Here is a 17897-nt window from a genome sequence, read left to right as displayed (position 1 = left end):
TGGCAATAGTTGTTAGCTCAGATGCCAATCTTTAAAACAAAACAAAACAAAGGCCTGTTGGTGGACTTCGATAATTACTGAGGAATGAGTGTGAGTTCTGTTTGATTTTATCTTGTTGCTTTGCAACATGGCCATTAATAGATTTACTACTTAGCTGTTTTACATTTTACTTTCCCAAAATGAGTGGGTATGTTGAATGTAATCTGCAGGATCTTAATACCATTCAAATTTTTATTGTTAAAGGTAGACACTTCCCCTTACTCTTTTAATTTTTCATATTCTGCCTTTTCCCTGCTGACTACTCTATTAAATTCTAATTTTAGAGATAGTTGCTGGCCTGTCTTGAATCCTTTGTGAAGAAAAGGTGGTATGGAAATAAGTAACACTATGTTTGACTGAAGATCCTCCTTAACCCCCACTTTTTTTTCAGTTGTGTTTTTCTGTAGCATCACAGTGATCAAGCTGTCAATTTTATGAGCAAAGTGGACGATTGAGTGATTTCCTCTTATATGTAAATCTTAAAGGAAATAATGTTAGGTTTGTCGGGTCTTTAATGATAGCTACAAGGTCAGTTTATTTTTGCCTATAAATGTTCTTATTATAAATGGTTGCTTAACTAATTTCTTCTAGATGCATTAGTTGTCTTTAAGATCTTTTTAGGATAACCACAAATAAGAGACCTTAAAGCATAAAACTAATATAGTTCACTCTTCAAGATTTTTAAAGAAAGGTGTAATAAAATATCAGGGAGATAAAGATCTTTATCTTCAAATCCAGCTCTCTTATTTGGAGAGGCTGAGTTTTACTCTTCCAGTGGCAGAGCTAGGATTTCCTAGGAGTCTGTATGTCCTGATTCCCAATCCAATGCCCTCTTCATCAAACCAGCCTGCCTCTCCCAGCTCTTGAAGCCTAATTTCAACTTCTGTTAAGAATAGAAAATCTCCACTAACACTGTAAATTTGTCAGTTTGCTTATTAGTAAATAAATCTCTATTAAAGAGATATGAGTTAAGTTTTTTTAATTAGGTTTGTTTCTGAAACATTTGTGTATTTCCTAGGATTAACACTAAGAAAATTTAGGAGAGAAATTCTTAAAGATGAGATTCTAGAGGGTTAAAGAAAGGAAATTTAAGTGATATCAGGAATGGCAGCAATCTGGAGATGGGTGTTGAAGGTAGAATGAAGGGAATTTTTGTAATAAGTAAACACCCTAAAGAAAACAAACAGGGTTTCAAGGTAGAGAGGGACAATTCCTGTTTGAAAGAGGATTAATGAAAGCATTTTGGGAAAAGTTTGACTTGAGGAAGGCCATTATAATGTTACGCACTGATATGGTGGACTCTAAACCCTTAGCATATGGTACCCTAAACCTACAAGGATGGGGAGAGAGTGGTTGTAAGAAAGATGCAGGTGTATAGAGAGAGAACTGAGAGTGAAAATCTCTTCAGGCAAGGCTGGCTCTCTTGGGCTGTAATAGAATGTTAACAAGTGAACTCTAGGGCAAGTCTTATCTCTTGAATGAAATAAAGTAAAACTTTATATGTTGTAAAGCTATATGTGAATATTAACTAATGTTCTGCTAAAGTATAGACTGAACTGTATCTGGCGTCAAAACAGTTTTTGAATTGAGAGTTATAAAGGGAGCATACCTAAAAGGAACAAGGAGTCTCTCTGAGAGCCACGTCATAAGTAGATGAGATAGGAAAAGCTGTTTACCTACTTTGAGCTGGGCAAAGTGAATCACATTTATCCTTCAGATCGGAGGAGTCAGATGAGTTTTTCTTTGGACACCTTCAAGTTTGGAATGTCAGATGTTCATGACTTCCCAAGTGTTTGTTTTTCTTAGAGACTAACAGGTTTACTTTTAGCTTTCCATGGGGATATTTGAGTTTGGGGGTGTTGCTTTTTGAGGGAACATTTGAGGTTGATGAATTTTCTTTGCTTCATCTCCCTCTTTCTACTATTTTGTGGTGTTACTTTGCCTCTAAAATGAGTATCTCCTAACAATGATGTTTAGTTCCTTCTGTAAACCTGAAGTGAAAATTGCTGCTGCCTTAACCAGGTTTGGCCTCAAGTCAGCAGGGTTTTAAGTGTGCAATTTGTAAGAGACATTGTGTGATTTTATTACTATTGGTACTGGGATATTTGGCAGTTGTCTAAATATTGAAACCTGTTTCAGATTTAATTGTGTCTTCTCTTAAGATCAAAATGTTAAACTCACTTCGTCTTTGAAAAGAGTTAATGGAAAAACAAAAGCATGAGCACTTTGTTTATAGAATATGGAATTTCTCTGTGCCGTTGCCCATAGAAGGGGACTTTCCCTTGCATTTTTAAAGTTATTCATAAATCTTAAACTTTTATTCACTCAGTTTCTTTTATTCTTTGATCAGTTTTGTGACCATGATAGACTACTTTCTGAAACTAAAGTTGCCTTGTTGGCAGTAGCCAACATAGAAACAGTTTTCTGTGTGTGTCTGTTACAGTATTTTTTCTCTAGCTATAATACTTTGATAAAGCCAAGTGAATTACAAACTAAATAAAATTTGCTTAAATAAAGGACCTAAATAGGAAAACACATTCTCCTTGTCTCCAACTTATTTCAAAAATTTTTATACCTTCAGAAAATTGAAAACATAGTTCAGCAAACACCCGTATTTATGTTTTCTACCCAGATTCACCATTTTTTTAGTTTGCCTTATGTACTTTGTGCATGTGTGCGTACGTGTACATTTTTTGTGCCAAAGCCATTTCAAAGTATGTTACAGACTGTTTGCTCTAAATGAATTATTCAATGATATCAATATGCAGACCATATTTAAATTTCCTTGGTTGTCAGAACAATATTTTTTGTAGCTGTGTCTGTGTGTGGGTTTTGTTTTTATGTTTGTTTTAAGCCAGAGCCTGTCCAGGGTTCATGCATTGCACCTGGTTATTATGTCTCTTTAGTCTCGTAATTCATAAAAAGTTACCCTGCCTAGAAAAACACTTATGAAAGCTTGAGTTTTGTGTTTCATTGATATTCTTGCTTAACCTCTTTAGTAATTGCTCTTTGTCCTTCATCAGGTCATTTTTAATAAAACTGTGTTGTAATTTGTACACGTTGTATTAAAACTTCAAGAATCTTATTAAAGAGTATCTTGAAGATTAGTCTTTGTACACACAGTTTATAGATCACTAATCAGGAAAGGAAAGTCTTGGCCAGACCTTAAATTATTAAATGATGTCTTATTGTAATAGCTTTTAAGTGCGTTTTTGTTGTTTTGCAAAAATGTTATTTTTCTTTTTCTCCATTGAAGATTTGTATTTTATTTAAAACCTGTAGTGTACCAGATCCAAATGATAAGAGACAAAAAAAAAAGTCACCGACGGGTCCTGTCTCCCACTCACCCACCCCACCCTCAACATCACCACCAAGGAACCATAGACTACTTACTTGGAGCTCTTTCCAAACTCAATTTAGAACATTAGTAGTTTATAAATTCTGCTACTGAATCAAGATTATACCTAACTCTTTACCTTTCTTAGTTAAAACTATGGATAGTTGGGGGTTTGTTTTTTATTAATAATGATGCTCTAGGACTAAAAGTTGTAAGTAGAAGGCAAAAGGAAAATAAAAAGCATCTGATTTTCTTTTTCTTAATTACAGAGTAGTTTTCTGACACTAATGAATATTTAAAATAAAACAGGAGCAATTCTGATCCTCTGTGCTTTTGTCTTTATAACCTGTACTTACAGTGGATATAATTTTGTATTAAAATTTAGGGGGTTTTTTTTAGGTCAACAAGGGCAGACACAAGATTATTCAAAGGCTTGGGAGGAATATTACAAGAAGCAAGGTATTGTTTTTATTAGAAATGAGATTCTTTGGGGCTTTTAATTGTGGTTACAGCAACAAAGTTATTCTGTTTTCTCAAAGGTCAAGCAGTCCCTGCTCCTACTGGTGCTCCACCAGGTGGTCAGCCAGATTATAGTGCAGCCTGGGCTGAGTACTATAGACAGCAAGCAGCCTACTATGCCCAGACAAGTCCCCAGGGAATGCCACAGCATCCTCCAGCACCTCAGGTATAATAAATTTACTAATGTGTTGATTTCCACTCCAGTCATGTTTTCTGCATGTTTACCGTTTTGTGTGTTTGGGATTATGTTTGCCTTTTTAATTTTATCTGGCAAAGTATAACTAAATGAAGTACTGTGGTGTATTGTTTGGGTTTTTTTGTTTGTTTTTTTATAATGCTTTTCTGGCATCTGAGTGCTGAATATTTCTACAATGCCTTTGATTTTAAAAATAAATTTTTTTCCCCCAGGGATTTGCAAATCATGCAAGAAGCCACCACCATTTATATTAACCAGTTTTCTTTCTTAAAGGATTCACTCCTGAGTTAGCTCCATTTAAAGGATTTTCTTTAACTTTTTGTGTATTTCTTATGTATCTCTTCTGCACAGGGCCAATAATAAGAAGTGGACAATACAGTATTTGCTTCATTGTGTGGGGGAAAAAAACCTTTGTTAAATATATGGATGCAGACGACTTGATGAAGATCTTAATTTTGTTTTTGGTTTAAAATAGTGTTTTTTTTTTTTTGAATATGTACAAAATATCTATCACTACTGATAGGAGGTTAATATTTCTGTGTAGAAATGAAAATTGGTTTGTTTTTAGTATTTAGTGTAGATGTACACATTCCAGCAAATGTATTTGCAATTATTATGTGGTCAATGCTTTGTGATATAAATGTACTTTTTCAATGTATACTTTCACTTTTAAAATGCCTGTTTTGTGCTTTACAATAAATGATATGAAACCTCCTGTGTCGGTAAGTTGGATATGTGGGTATTTAAAGGATTCATAATTTCTTAGCAATGATAAATTAAGATACATATACACAAATATATAAGCTTTCCCCGTGAAATATTAATTGAGTTTTTAAACACTGGCATGTTTTTTCCCCCTTGCAGTATAGTAGTAGATTGGAGGATCTTTTCCATTTATTGTATTTGGCTGTTTCAGCACAAGTAATCCTGATATCTTCATTTTTTTTCCTTCTGTTTGATTAAAAACTGCATGTGTGTACAATGATCTTTTGGCATACTTCCATTGCATTAACAGTGAAATTTCCTTTTATACATGACCACTGTTTCAGACCTGTACTGCTGCTATAACAGTTAACCTTTCTGTTCTTAATTTGATAATTACTTGATTTCCAAGACTGTTTCAGCATAACTAATTTTAAACAGTTTTCGGATAGTGAATATGAGTAGTCTAATAAGTTTTCTCATGTTAAAGCAACTCTTTCAATGTATACAATATTAGTGTGTTTCTTTCTAAATTTAGGGTAGAAAAGTGAATAGTATGCAAAAGTATAGTTACAGTGCATCTGCCATTGAAACATTATTGGGGTATGAAAATGTTCAAGCTTTTTTTTCTCTTTTTGCAGTATAGATAAGCTTTGTTTTGTAAATGCACAAGTCCAATCATTGAATCAACTTAAATTTTTTATGTACTTGAAATCATTTTATTCTCTATAACACTCATGCTGAAGTTTTGATATTTTGTTGAAATCCTTTGTTTTACTCTTTGCATATTTGTTGGCTCTTTGCATATTAATATATTAGACTACATGCAAATACAGTCTGTCTTGCCATTGTCTGTTGAAGTGCAGGTTTGATCCAGCCAGTATAGAACTAGCTCTGTAGGGGTGAGGAGGACTGTGCTGTGTATCATCCTTGATTGTGTTCCTTCAAGGAGCATTGCACTGTAAGTACATCAGAATGACAAATTGATGAACTGCAACAGTATCTTTTTGTCAATGTTCCACATAATGTAAATGCCATACTTTGTGTGAATATTATGTTGGAATACAGTGCTCATATCTTGGAAAACCATAACTGCTTCTTAATTTAACATAGAATATAATACATAGGTCTGTATTTTTTTTTAAGTGAGCTTAATGGGTAAGTATTTTTGATATGCTTTAGCTATAGCTAAAGAAAACTGATCTTTAACAAAGTTGAATAGTATTACTCATTGGTGCTCCTAAAATATATTGTTTTTCAGTGTAAAATATGCATATCTTATATATTAACATGAAAGACTTGAAATGTATCAGACAGAAGTGATTTTCAGTTTGCAAATATTAAGCAATGTAGCAGTTTTAACACCATTTCATAAATATGTATTCTTTCATTGGTGGGGAGCACCATTTTGTGTTCTGAATATACTATAAAGGAAGATGTACAAGGACATAAATGTTGAGATAACCTATAGGGTAGCAGTACAGTTCATTGTAGATATTTTGAAATGTTTTGATTGTTTTATAGAACCTAGAGTGACTTCCCTTACCCTTTTTTAGATATGGATATGTAGTTCTAGTTTGAAGTTTAATAGTTAAGGAGTTATCTGTTATCTTTAAGAGTAGGGTATTGACGTGAACAATTTCAGTATTTTGCATGATACTGTTTTATAGATGACCTTTTAGGAAAGTGGTGCATTTATTAATTAAACTGAAGAAATAGTTCAGTTGGAGTCAGTATCATAACTCACAAATTGGAGGCTGTTGATTTTGATTCATTTAAGGTTTAAAATCTTTATTAATTGCAAACAGTGCAATTATTTATACTTCACAGTGCCTTCCCAGACCTTCCACCTTAGGTTCTGCTGCAAAAAGCAACAGGTAAGCACAACCTAAGGACATATATAAATAAATATTTCAGTACATTAATGTTGTCCCTGTGAGGTTTTTGTGGTTGTGTATTCAAAAGCAATCTGCTACTGCTTCCCCAAAATGTATTCTGTTATTTATGCTACCATTTCAGTGGAAAGTCTGTAAGTTGTTCAAACAACTGTTTACATTTCTGGGTAATGTTTTTTACTTTAATTTTTTTTATTAAAACAAGAAAAAAGAAATGATGAGTAGATTGCTGCTGTAATTGAACTACATCCAAACTTTTTGTAATCTTTTCCCAAATATAGAAGAATTGTTAAAAATTAAAGGACAGTTACATAGTTTTCAAGATATAGGAAATCACTTGGTCAGAAACTTCAACAGCCTTCACAATCTGTTTATGATTGACAGGATATTTTCTTTGTCCTCCAAAGCTATGGAGTCTTTATTTTTTCTTATTCTTGAACTATAGTAATTCAGTAGGGACGTTATGGGTTAGAGTTTTATTACTTTTTTTTTTTTTTTTTAGCCAATTCAGTTTTCATAACTTATATACACTGAAAAAGGAAAAAATGTAAGGAATACTGGCAGTATGTTTTCATAAAAGGCATGTGCATTAGTGAAATGTTAACTGTATAGCAAATAACCTTTCATAATCTGTATAGCAACCAATATTTTTCTGATTTATAATACTTTAATAACTGACGCTGCACTTACTTTATTTTTTGCCAGTTTAAAATGTTTGTGTGTTCTTATAGATGATTTTAACTGGTACATATTTTGAGTTAAGATGAATGTATTAGAGCAGCATCGTATCAGTTTTGTTTATTCGATTTCTAAAATGTGCTGATCCTTTTAAAACTCCTGCTTATCTCTACAACAAAGAAAAATATTCAAAAATACTGCCTTCATTTTCACACACAGTGCTGAAGATGCTGCAAGCACCAAATCATAGCTCATAAAATCAGGTCCTGAGATAGTTACCCATAAAGAGGAATCCTTTGAGTGTATGCCATTGGTGAGCCGATGAGCATGGACCGTAGAAGGGCTCAATGTAGAAGGTAAAATTGGCAAATCATAATTGAGAAATATGAAATGTATTCCCATACATAATATGGTATAGGGTGTAATGTACCTGCTTTTTATCACTTTTCATTTTAAAGTGCTATTCACTTGATCTTAAATGTTCAATGAACTGTTAAATTTCATAAGTTATGTAGTTACTGCACCACATTTATGTGTGTGCATATGCGTGTTTTAATAGTCAATGATAGGTATGTTATGATTGATAATATAAAAAGAGCTCTTTGAACTTTAAGAGCTTGTCAAGTTTTGGTTAGTTGTAGTTTGCATTTTTATAAAAGAAAATATAAATGAATGCTAATAGATATTGGGGCATTGTTTCTATCTCATGAAAATCTTTTTGTTCATTACCATAAGCCTTCACTGATACTGCAAGCATTTTTTATATGGCGCTAATCTTAACCTTGAAATAAATGGAAAGCAGAAAAGGTGAGCCAGTTGATTTGAATGCAGTGGATGTTAGGAGTGGTAGAAACAATGTTTAGATTGAAATTGAACTGATTTATTTTATTTAGCACTTAAAAAACTTGACAATGTGTTTTGTTTTTGTTTTTTAAGATATCTTAGTGTGGTGATACTTGGAATTCTTATGGTTTGATGTTTCTTTTAGAAATGAGAAGTATACTTTTATTTTTAATTAATGAAAATGGTTTTAATACTAAAACTAATGATTTAATACTAGTTGTTTATAAACATTGTAAAATATATCCTTAGACAAATACCTTGGTAGTTAATTCATAAGGGTCGGTTTGGGTAGGAGTAGCAGAGTACCTTAAGAGGGAAATAGGAATATATTCAGAAGTGATAACATTTCATTTGTTTGAATGCTCTGCCAGAAGAACCAGTTCCACCTGCAAAGTTATCTTTTGTCTAGAATAAGGATGTTGAAATTACTAATCAATGAGGATGTCTTATTTTTATTTTCTGAAAATTCTGCCTCATTTTAAAATGTATTTTAACAATACTTAAAGATAATTTTGACTCTGAAAATAACCTTATTTTTTGTTTAGTCACTTGAGTTTTCTTGCCACAGTATAAACTTCTGAGGGATTTTTTAAATTGGTGCTTTTACGAAGCAAATAAATCCCAGGGTTTTATTTTCTTCAGTGATACCCCTATAGAAACTCTTAAATGTATTTGCGCATATATATATATATTTTTTCTTATGCATGCTCGATGCATTTTCGTCCTGAGAAAAGTGTTCTCTACAGAAACTACCCGTGTGTAAAAAGAAGATTGGCTTAAAATGGCTACTGTGATGGGAACAGTGTCTTAGGGAGATGCAGCTTGGACTTGAGGTAAATTGAATACTTTACAAACTGTGGTTTAGAGTTTGCTTTAATGACATTGTATGTAAAAGGGCACATGATTGCTGTAATTTTGTATTGATTATGGTTTCCTCAATAAAAAAATAAATGTACGTTGATGCATATTATTAAGGGAGTGTTTTGTCTTTTTTAAAAAACACTGACAGACTTTTTTTTAATACAGAAGTTACTTTATTACGGATTTACATTGTAAAATAAAGTTGTCTTCCAGAAAATTAAAATATAAAACAACTTGATAATAGAACATGGTAGCTAATTATTTACAAACTCATTTTAAAGACCAGAATTTAAAATTGAAGATTGTGCTGTTTTTTCCCTAAATCTCTTAGATTTCCTAAATCCTCTTAGATCTTGAAATTCTTGATTATGTTGAAACTGTTTTCTTCTGCATGAATTATTAATACAACGTTTTCTCATTAAAATATAATTTTTCAGGCAAGGTCACCACATAAATTTTCTTTATAAGTTTGAATGTGTATTACACTCATTTGAAAAGTACATGTTTAATATTCTCAACACTCAGAATTCTGTAGGTAGTGGTTTCCATCAAATTTTCTCTGGCAGTTCCTTAAAGTCTTATTTAATTGTTTTTTGTTTTTCTCCATGTTCCCCCTTTCCTATAAAAGGAATGACACCCCTCCCCCCTCATATGTCTGGTTCAGAAAGACTGAAACTACAACACCAAAATGACGTACTACTAAGGAAAAAAGCCCACTCAAATCAATATTGGTTCCAAATTCATTGTCTCAGCTATTTCATACTATTTTTAGGTGTAAATAGCTCATAAATGTTAATCTTTCATGCAAAATAATGTGTTCTATTTGTGATTTTTTAATATAATTACTTTGAATTTACGGGAAATACACAGCCTTTGTAATAGGTTCTGATAGAATAATTGAATAAATTTCCCACTTTCCCCCATTAAATACACATTAGCTTCTACTGCATAATATGGCGATGAATCTGGTGCTCATTTGGAAAGGAAGAAGGTATCATTCTTTAGATGAGCTTGTGTTTGAAGACTTATGAAAAGGAATAAGAAGTCAACACAGTGGCACTTCTGGTTTCCTTTTTTGGCCCCGCCACAGAAAGATGGATGTAGTAAGAAAGTCGGAGAGAGAGAGAGAGAGAAAGTTCCAGGGAGAGGGAAGGGGAGCTAGTAGTCGTCAGCTAAAAAAAGAGAAGAAGAAAAGTGATTTTTTTTTAGAGGAAAAAAATTTTAAATAGAATAAAAGTTCTACACTAAAAAGTGATTAATTCTTACTTTCAATGGTAAGAATACAGGTACTAGCGGCAGACCCTTTATTGTTGACCGCTTTACACATATACTCTCCTTCATCTTCTGGGAAAGTTTCTGGTAAATAAAGGCAGTAAGTTTCTCCTCTTTCAATATATTGATAGTCTTCTCCATCCTGCAGTATTTCTCCTTCAAACCACCAGGTAATTTCTGGTTTGGGTTCTCCTGTTACTTTAACAGTAAATCTAACTGGCTCGCTGTCTACAACCGATGTGTTTTTTAGAGGCTTTTTGAACCACGGAGCTCCTGATCTGGTTTGCTCTTCATCTTCAATAGTGGTGCCATTCATGATGCTACTCTCTTCTTCTTCCTCCTCTTCTCTTTTCTAAATTAAAATAAATGCATTCAAGTTGGTACTTATACTATAGCATTTTCAGGACAGTGAGTTAGTCATAGAATTTTGAAAGCAAATGTGTTTTGATTTTTTCTAAAGTAAAGAATATGTAAGTATGCTTACTACAAAGTGTACTTTACAAAACATTCCAGTGACTTGAAAGCTATTAAAATGTTTTTTGTTTTTGTTTTTTATCCCTCCTCATATAAAACTGCATGATTTTTAAGAGAGCATCTTTGGAAAATAAAGGATATATAAGCCCCATACCTTTTGTAGTGCTGCATCAATCTCCTTTTGCTCAAATTGCATGCGTAGCAACTTTTGTTCTTCAATTCTTCTTTGTTCTTCTTCTTCTCTTGCCTTAGCCATTCGTTCAAATCTAGCTTTCATATTTACTTTATGAGTAAACGGAGCCTCACTTTTTTTTGCAGGCTTGATATCAACATCTTCTTCCTTTAAGAAGTGGGCCAAGGATAAGAATTGCTTGTTTTCTAAAAACCAACCAGAACTAAAGGTGTCATTTACAGGCACAAAATAATTAACATGTTTAGTGAGCGTATTTTGTGCTACACTGCAGACATGGAGATTTCCGCTATCCCTCAATTTGGGAAAGCTAAAGAGAAAAGACATTCTCTTAACAATTGGAATCCCTTTTTCCCAGTGTAAAGATCACACAATATCACGAGTCCCAGTGTATTTATTTGCCCAACCAGCTCTCAGTGCCTGGTTGATAGTGCTGAATAACAGAAAAGGGTAGGGATACTATACATTGTGACAATTGTTAACATACTCCTTCTCGCAAGAGTCCCCATATCTTCACCCTACTACATCATACAGAAAATGCAATTTCTGTTTTATTTCCCACTTCATGATTTTCTTCCTCACCCTTCTTAGTTGACAACTGTCTTTGAGATGAATTCCATCCAACAATTTATTGATGGTCAAATGGCAGAGAAGAGTGTGTAGGTGGAAAAAATGGAAAGACAAGTGTCGAAAGAGGCAATGGCTGGAACTTGGGGAAGTCATTGAGGTAAAGTATGATTGCAAGTCATCTATTTAGGGATGAAAGTTGGAAGCCATTGGAAATAAATGAGTAATTTAAGAGCAGTTTCAACTGTCAAAGTGTTGAGTCTATAAAACCAATTTGGTGCTGATGAGGTCACTCTGGCCTTTGAGAACAGTTTTTGTAGAGGACGGTACAGTTAATTCATGGTTTCTCAAGTACTCTAGTTGTAGTTGACTCTTGGTTTCTAAGCTGCTTAGGTTTTTGTGCGTCTATCTGGAAATGTTACCATTTATATTTCACAGTACTATGAGGAAATTGCTTCAGGGTACCACATCCAACTGAATAAAGAAAATTTTGAAACAAGCTGTAAAACAATTGCCTATATAAGAAAATCTTGGTTCATGGATGTAGAACGAGGAGTTAGAGTAAGTTGGGTAGTTTTTCTGGTTCTCCTGAATCAGATTTTTCATTTGATGTTGGAAAATCCTAGAACATGAGACACAACCAGATACCTAATGGGTGAATTCTATTTGTGCCATTATTTACCTTCAGTTGATAAACATAATGCCTGACTACAGTTATTGCTAATCAGCAATATGATTGCTTTATTATACTTAAAAGACTAAAAAGTAAATGTTAAACAACAGTTTGCTTACTGCAGTTTTATCTCAGGTTTATCTGAGGCTTACATGAGAAAAGGACCTCTTTGTTCACACTATACAGTCAATTTTATTCTTTGCTTAACCAAATGAATCTTCAAGATAGGATATTTCAGCAGGTTTAATAACTGCTATTCTGACTGAATCCCTCCCAGTTAATAAGTTGCCTTGTGGATTTTAGGGTAAACGCTTGTGCAAATTCATAACTGTTATTTAGCTATCTTAAACCTGCCTTTAGAAAATAAATTCGGTAAGTAAAATTCCTCATAAGCTAACTGGGAGAAAGTTTATGAACAGTCAGTTGTTAACTATAATTTTGCCTTTTCTTGACTCTCTGAAAAACAAGGTTAAAAATGTTTCTGGGAAATGAATCTACTAAGAGTCGTGTTAAAGGGAATGATTTTTGTTCTCTAGGTGCATTCTTAGATAGGGAATTGATTTCCCCAGCACATGAATAATAAAAGCAGCACAATTAGGTAGTGAATTTGAGATAAAAGGGAGCATAAGGAATGGTTTTGGCGTACACCTTACTGGAAAATCTAACTTTAGAAAGTCAAACACTATAAGACAAGTGATTTAAGAAGTACCAAATGAGTGATACAGGTTAAGGGCTAAGGAGCTGGGGTGGAATTCTTTGATTAGGAAAGGTTGCATGAATGAGTTAGGCCTTGAAAGATGTCTGGAATATAAACAGAAGACCTCTTCAACATTGACATTTTCTAAAGGAGGGAACCGGACATGGTCAAATGGGAATGGGGGGGGGCGGGGTCCTACTCTGGAAGTTGATTGCACTCAATACCAAAAATTGTGCCAACACAAGTTTTTAAAGGAAATCTCAATGACCCTCTAGAGGGATATGATAGGAGGGATGTCAACATTCTTCACAGGAAACTCCATTCAGGACATTCTCAGGGGTTACAGGAGATAAGCCATGTCCTAATCTCATATCCTTTTATACAAAAGAGAGCCAGTAATAGCAATACAACAAGAGTTGACGTACCTCATTTCTTTTATCATCTTACCTACATATTTTGTAGAGCTAGGTATGACTGCTCTGAGATTTCTCTACCTTTAACAAAAAAAAGAAGCAAGTGCATACTGATTGAACCTTTCTTTGCCTTCTGTGATCCATTTATCTCTAAAGAATCAACTGATCTATGGCCATCTATACATTAAATGTTGGTGTTCTCTGGGGTTGTATCATTCACCTTTGAACTATTAAACTCTTTAAGAATGGCTTTGCTTCTATACTTTGAAATAGTATCTAAAAAAGTTACAATCTAGCTCCTGCCTCTCACCTGAGCTCTGCACTTATGTTTGAGACTGCCTTTCCCTTATCCACATATAGCTCAAACTTCACATGGCCAAAACAATTGATTCACCCCACCTCTCCAGACCTGAATTCTCTGTGGCATCATCTAGTTTCCCTGGTAATCTTGAAATAATGTTAGGCTCAGCAACCACCTCTCCATAAACAACCTGTTACTGAGTTTTGTTAAATTTGGGTTCATTTTTCTCCCTTGATTCCAACTTCATGCCCTTGTGCCTGTCTTCCAGTTCATCCTCCAGGATCCCAGAATTCTTTTATAAACAAACGTTTTATCACTCTGTTCTAAAACTTAAACCTTCTTCCCCGATCATGGGCCCTGCAAAGTTAAAAATGCCCTCATCAGCTAGCCACAACCTACTTTCCCAGCTTTTTATTCTATCACCCATTATTCTATGAACCTTGCCTTTGAACCTATTTGCCACTCCCCAGATAAATGTTTACCTTTGTGTTGACTCACATTATCCCTCCAATCTGGAATGCTTCCCCTCTTTAACTGCAACTTCTATTCAACCTTCATAGCTTAAATTTCATTTTCTCAGCCCTGTTAAACCTCTCCTAGGAATATTGACTCTGCCCTATTTGATCCAGTAAACACTAAATATATAACTCCTATTTTAGCACTTATAACAATTATAATTATTTTCATTTCATTAGGCTGATGGCCTATTATATGCACTTTTATGTACCCAAAACTTAATACAGGCCACAACATAGAAGATGTGAAAAACAGCCATGGTGTTTGCTTTTAGCAATGACAAAGTGGTGTATCTACAACTAGCCCAGGCACTAGGTCCTTATGTTTTAGTGTTGCACAGAGTTCAGATGCATATCAATTTGATTGATGGATATCTGGATGTTCCACAGCATGTCTATTTGTCTAAAATAGCTTGTGACCTCTTTTCCTTCCTAACTCCTTTATTCCCATATTGCCTTATGTTCATGTGTACCAGGTACTTTGATCAATTCCTCTCCCTCTCTTCCTCTCCACCACCATCCCCAAGTCTTGCCAGTTTTGTATCTTACATATTTACCTGTCCTCTCCATTCCAGCCCTGGTTCAAATCCTAATCAATCAGGCCCTCTCTGACCACCCTGTACAAAATAGTACCACATACTCTCTATTTCCCTTGCCCTGCTTTGTTAATCCCCATAGCTTTTATTTACTACCCAATAATTGTTTTCCACACACCCCCCAAGTTAGATTCTAAACACTACATGAGCAAGGGCTGCAGGTTTATTCACCAATGTACTCCCAGTGTTCAGAACAATCCCTAGAACTTAGTAGGCATTCAAATAATTTTTTAATGCATGAATCTAAAACCATCTTTAGCTTCAGCATGGTCTAGCTATAAAGAAGACTATTTGTTAATATCAGCCCACGTTTTAAAAATTCCTTCTATGCATGGCATTTAAGACCCATGGTCATCTCACGTGTGTTTGCATCTTCATCATTATCTTTTGCTGATCTTGCACTCTGCTTTCCTCAATAATAGTGAATTGCTTATAGTCCAGAGAATTTGCACATAATTTCTTCATTGTATCTTTTTATTCACAGTATCCTCTGAAGGCCCTCCCAACTTCCCACACCTGTTTTTACTAGTTGAATATTTGATGAAAATGCATTTTTAGACGAATATAGGTTAAATGCTGTTAAATATTATTAAATGGTAATTCTGGCAGAAAAAAAATTTTCCAGATCCTATTTAAACCAGTATTCATAATCACAGAAGTAGTCTTTAAGCTGGAAGGGACATTACAAGTCATCTAGTAATTGCCTCCTTATTTTACATATGGAGGTACTTCAAAGTCATGTCATCTGAATTCTGATTTTGGCTCTGCCATTGAATTATTGGCATGACTTTGAGCAGATCATATAGGCTTTGTTGGCCTCATCTTTAAATAAGAAAGTATAATAATCTCTGAATTATACAAAGAATAATCTCGAGTTTACCTCGAATATACACTGGTTCTACTGATTCAAACTGAAACTAATGCCAATAAATACTTTTGAACTATTTTTCTAGAGTGAACCATTTGATGTTCACTATAGGCTTTAATTCTGATAAAAGTCATTTTGAAATAATGCTAGAGTGGGGAAATCTTTTAAAGTCTCTTAAGATTTTAATGTGCTTTTGCTATTTAGTTTCCAGATTATAATATATACCTAGGGTTAACTGTAAGTACCAAAACTTTAAAGTAAGTCAATGTTATTTCTGAGTTCATTATCATTACTGTACACCACAACTAAGTTAAATATAGTATACCTCATGAAAGTTTTCTGCTTCCCGCTCTTTAATTTCAAGGTCAATCGCTCTTCTTCTTGCTCGTTCTTCTTCTATCTTTTTCTGTATTTCTTTTTCAGACAATTGTCCAATTTTTTCAAACTTGCTTTTTAGATTTTTAGCTTGAATAGAGCCACTTCTTTTCAATTTGATTAATTCTTCATATTCCCTGCTCAGCTCAAAGGTTTCATTTTCTTCCTCTTCCTTCAAAAAATTTAAGATTTTTATATATTAAATACCAAGAATCAGTTTGCACAGTAACCCATCCAAAAAGTGTTCACCATTTCTTATTTGAAGCCAAAAATTAAGGTTAAAAAAATCTCCCTAAACATAATACCTTAATTTACTAATTAAAAGTAGTGCTACAAATTTAAGACTTAGATAACATTTCATTTAAAATATCATTTCATAGAGAATGTGGCTCAAAACCTCACTGAACGTTCCATTATAACCTGCTCAAACTAAAATATCAATGTCAAGATTAGCTTTTACTAGGAGTTGTAGGAAGATCTTTGTTTAGGGGAAGGTGAAGAAATGTAATTGAAAGAACACTGGGCTAGGAGGCAGATACAAGTTCTAGTTTTGACTGACAATGTGTGGCCTTTTGCCTGGTCACTTAATGCTGGATGTAATTTTTTCATCTCTATATATAGCCAGAGTATTTCTAAAATTCCTCCTGTCTTTGATGATAGTCTAATAAAGTTAAATACAACTCTTACTACTCAAATTAACTGAATTAAGCATTTCTACAGATACAGTCATTTCGCTACATATCACTTGTAATGTCAATTTTATATTCTGCCAAGAAAGATAGGAAAGGAGTCAACCAAAACTGGGCTCCCATTCTTTATACTATTTTTTCTTGAATACTTTTTATTCAGGTTCCTTTTCCCTTGCCTTTTCACAATCTGTCATTACTAGTTCTTTGTATACTTCTTACACCAAACCCTAATCGCACTATATGGAGTGTAAAATATTGCAATTATTCCTGGTATACTGGAGAAGACCTAGAGTTCTAGGCAGAGGGAGAAAAAATTGGGGTAAGGGGGAATCACAGTGGATGATGTGACATGAGGCTTAATTTCTTGGTTCCACGAAGGGGAAGAAAAGAAAACATTCCTTTATACTACCTCCAATTTTTGGTCTATGTGGCAATTCCTAAAATACCAGAAAGTAACAAATTTATGATATACATTGTGTTACAGTGGTTCCCAAATCACTGTGATGAAAATCAATGATCGAACTAATTGACTACAGTCTAGGTGATCTTGGGATTGGCTTGCTACTTGCTTGAAAACGCCCAGACATAGTGAGGTAAGTCACTCAATAGCACCAGAATGTCTGACAGTTACACACTGCGGTATATTAGTTAGATTACATCTCAGTAGCATACTAAAATATATTCTAATTTAGAAGTTAGTTTTTCTAGACAGATAATTCATTTTCAGCTTCCTTTATAAAATAAACTCTATTACATTTTTTTTAATTTTGAGGCTAGACTTTGAATTATTTTCCTACAGCATATTCATGATATTTTATTATTACCTATATACTTGTACAGCATTTATAGTCTCTTGGTCGCCTAGAGCAAGGAAGTAAATATCCCCACAGGCCCACTGCCCCAACTCTTGAAAAAGAGACAACTTCTAAGAGACTGTAACCTCTGCATAGAAACCCACTCAGTTCCTAGATAAGGAGTTGGCAAGGGAGCCCCACCAAGTCACCTGCCAAAAATGCCATGTCACTGCCAGTCCAAGGCTGGGACAGCCACTGCTCACTTGGCCCCAAGTCACAGGGCTGTGCACTGATGCCCGACCCTGCCAGGCCCCTGCGCCAGAGGCTGAGGGTTAGGGTAGGATGCTGACGCTGGCCCACTCCCTCTCCCACCTACACAACTAGTTGGCCATCCAGATAGAGG

The 17897-nt window shown here is 34.3% G+C and overlaps 2 protein-coding genes across 41 annotated transcripts in view; one reads left to right on the top strand and one right to left on the bottom strand.

Moving 5' to 3' along the window:
* FUBP1 (far upstream element binding protein 1) overlaps positions 1 to 9179 on the top strand; it is a 34201-nt gene extending 25022 nt beyond the window's left edge. For 4 of the 30 annotated variants that reach the window (XR_011494823.1, XR_011494822.1, XR_011494819.1 and 1 more), the window contains 4 exons: positions 3916 to 4061; positions 5660 to 5754; positions 6624 to 6670; positions 7586 to 9179. Coding sequence is in view for 20 of the 30 variants with exons in the window: in XM_044748989.2 (XP_044604924.1) it covers positions 3776 to 3835; positions 3916 to 4061; positions 6624 to 6670; positions 7586 to 7616 (284 nt within the window). In the remaining 10 variants the exon portion in view is untranslated. Of the gene's footprint in view, positions 1 to 3775; positions 3836 to 3915; positions 4062 to 4303 lie in introns of all 30 variants that reach the window. The other 26 variants (XM_044748989.2, XM_044748988.2, XM_044748985.2 and 23 more) reach the window with 9 other exon arrangements.
* A 41-nt stretch (positions 9180 to 9220) lies between these two features.
* Positions 9221 to 17897, bottom strand: part of NEXN (nexilin F-actin binding protein) — a 43838-nt gene continuing 35161 nt past the window's right edge. For 9 of the 11 annotated variants that reach the window (XM_014849747.3, XM_044748994.2, XM_070486656.1 and 6 more), the window contains 4 exons: positions 15962 to 16183; positions 10971 to 11156; positions 10337 to 10694; positions 9221 to 10242 (listed from right to left, as the gene is read on the bottom strand). In XM_014849747.3, the coding sequence (XP_014705233.3) occupies positions 10229 to 10242; positions 10337 to 10694; positions 10971 to 11156; positions 15962 to 16183 (780 nt within the window). In that variant the 3' untranslated portion in view covers positions 9221 to 10228. Of the gene's footprint in view, positions 10243 to 10325; positions 10695 to 10970; positions 11157 to 15961; positions 16184 to 17897 lie in introns of those variants that run through there. The other 2 variants (XM_044748997.2, XM_044748993.2) reach the window with 1 other exon arrangement.

Source organism: Equus asinus, chromosome 16, assembly GCF_041296235.1.
Source record: "Equus asinus isolate D_3611 breed Donkey chromosome 16, EquAss-T2T_v2, whole genome shotgun sequence".
Taxonomy (NCBI): Eukaryota; Metazoa; Chordata; class Mammalia; order Perissodactyla; family Equidae; genus Equus; species Equus asinus.
The sequence above is the reverse complement of the archived record's forward strand: the minus strand, read 5'-3'. Positions and strand labels throughout refer to the sequence as shown.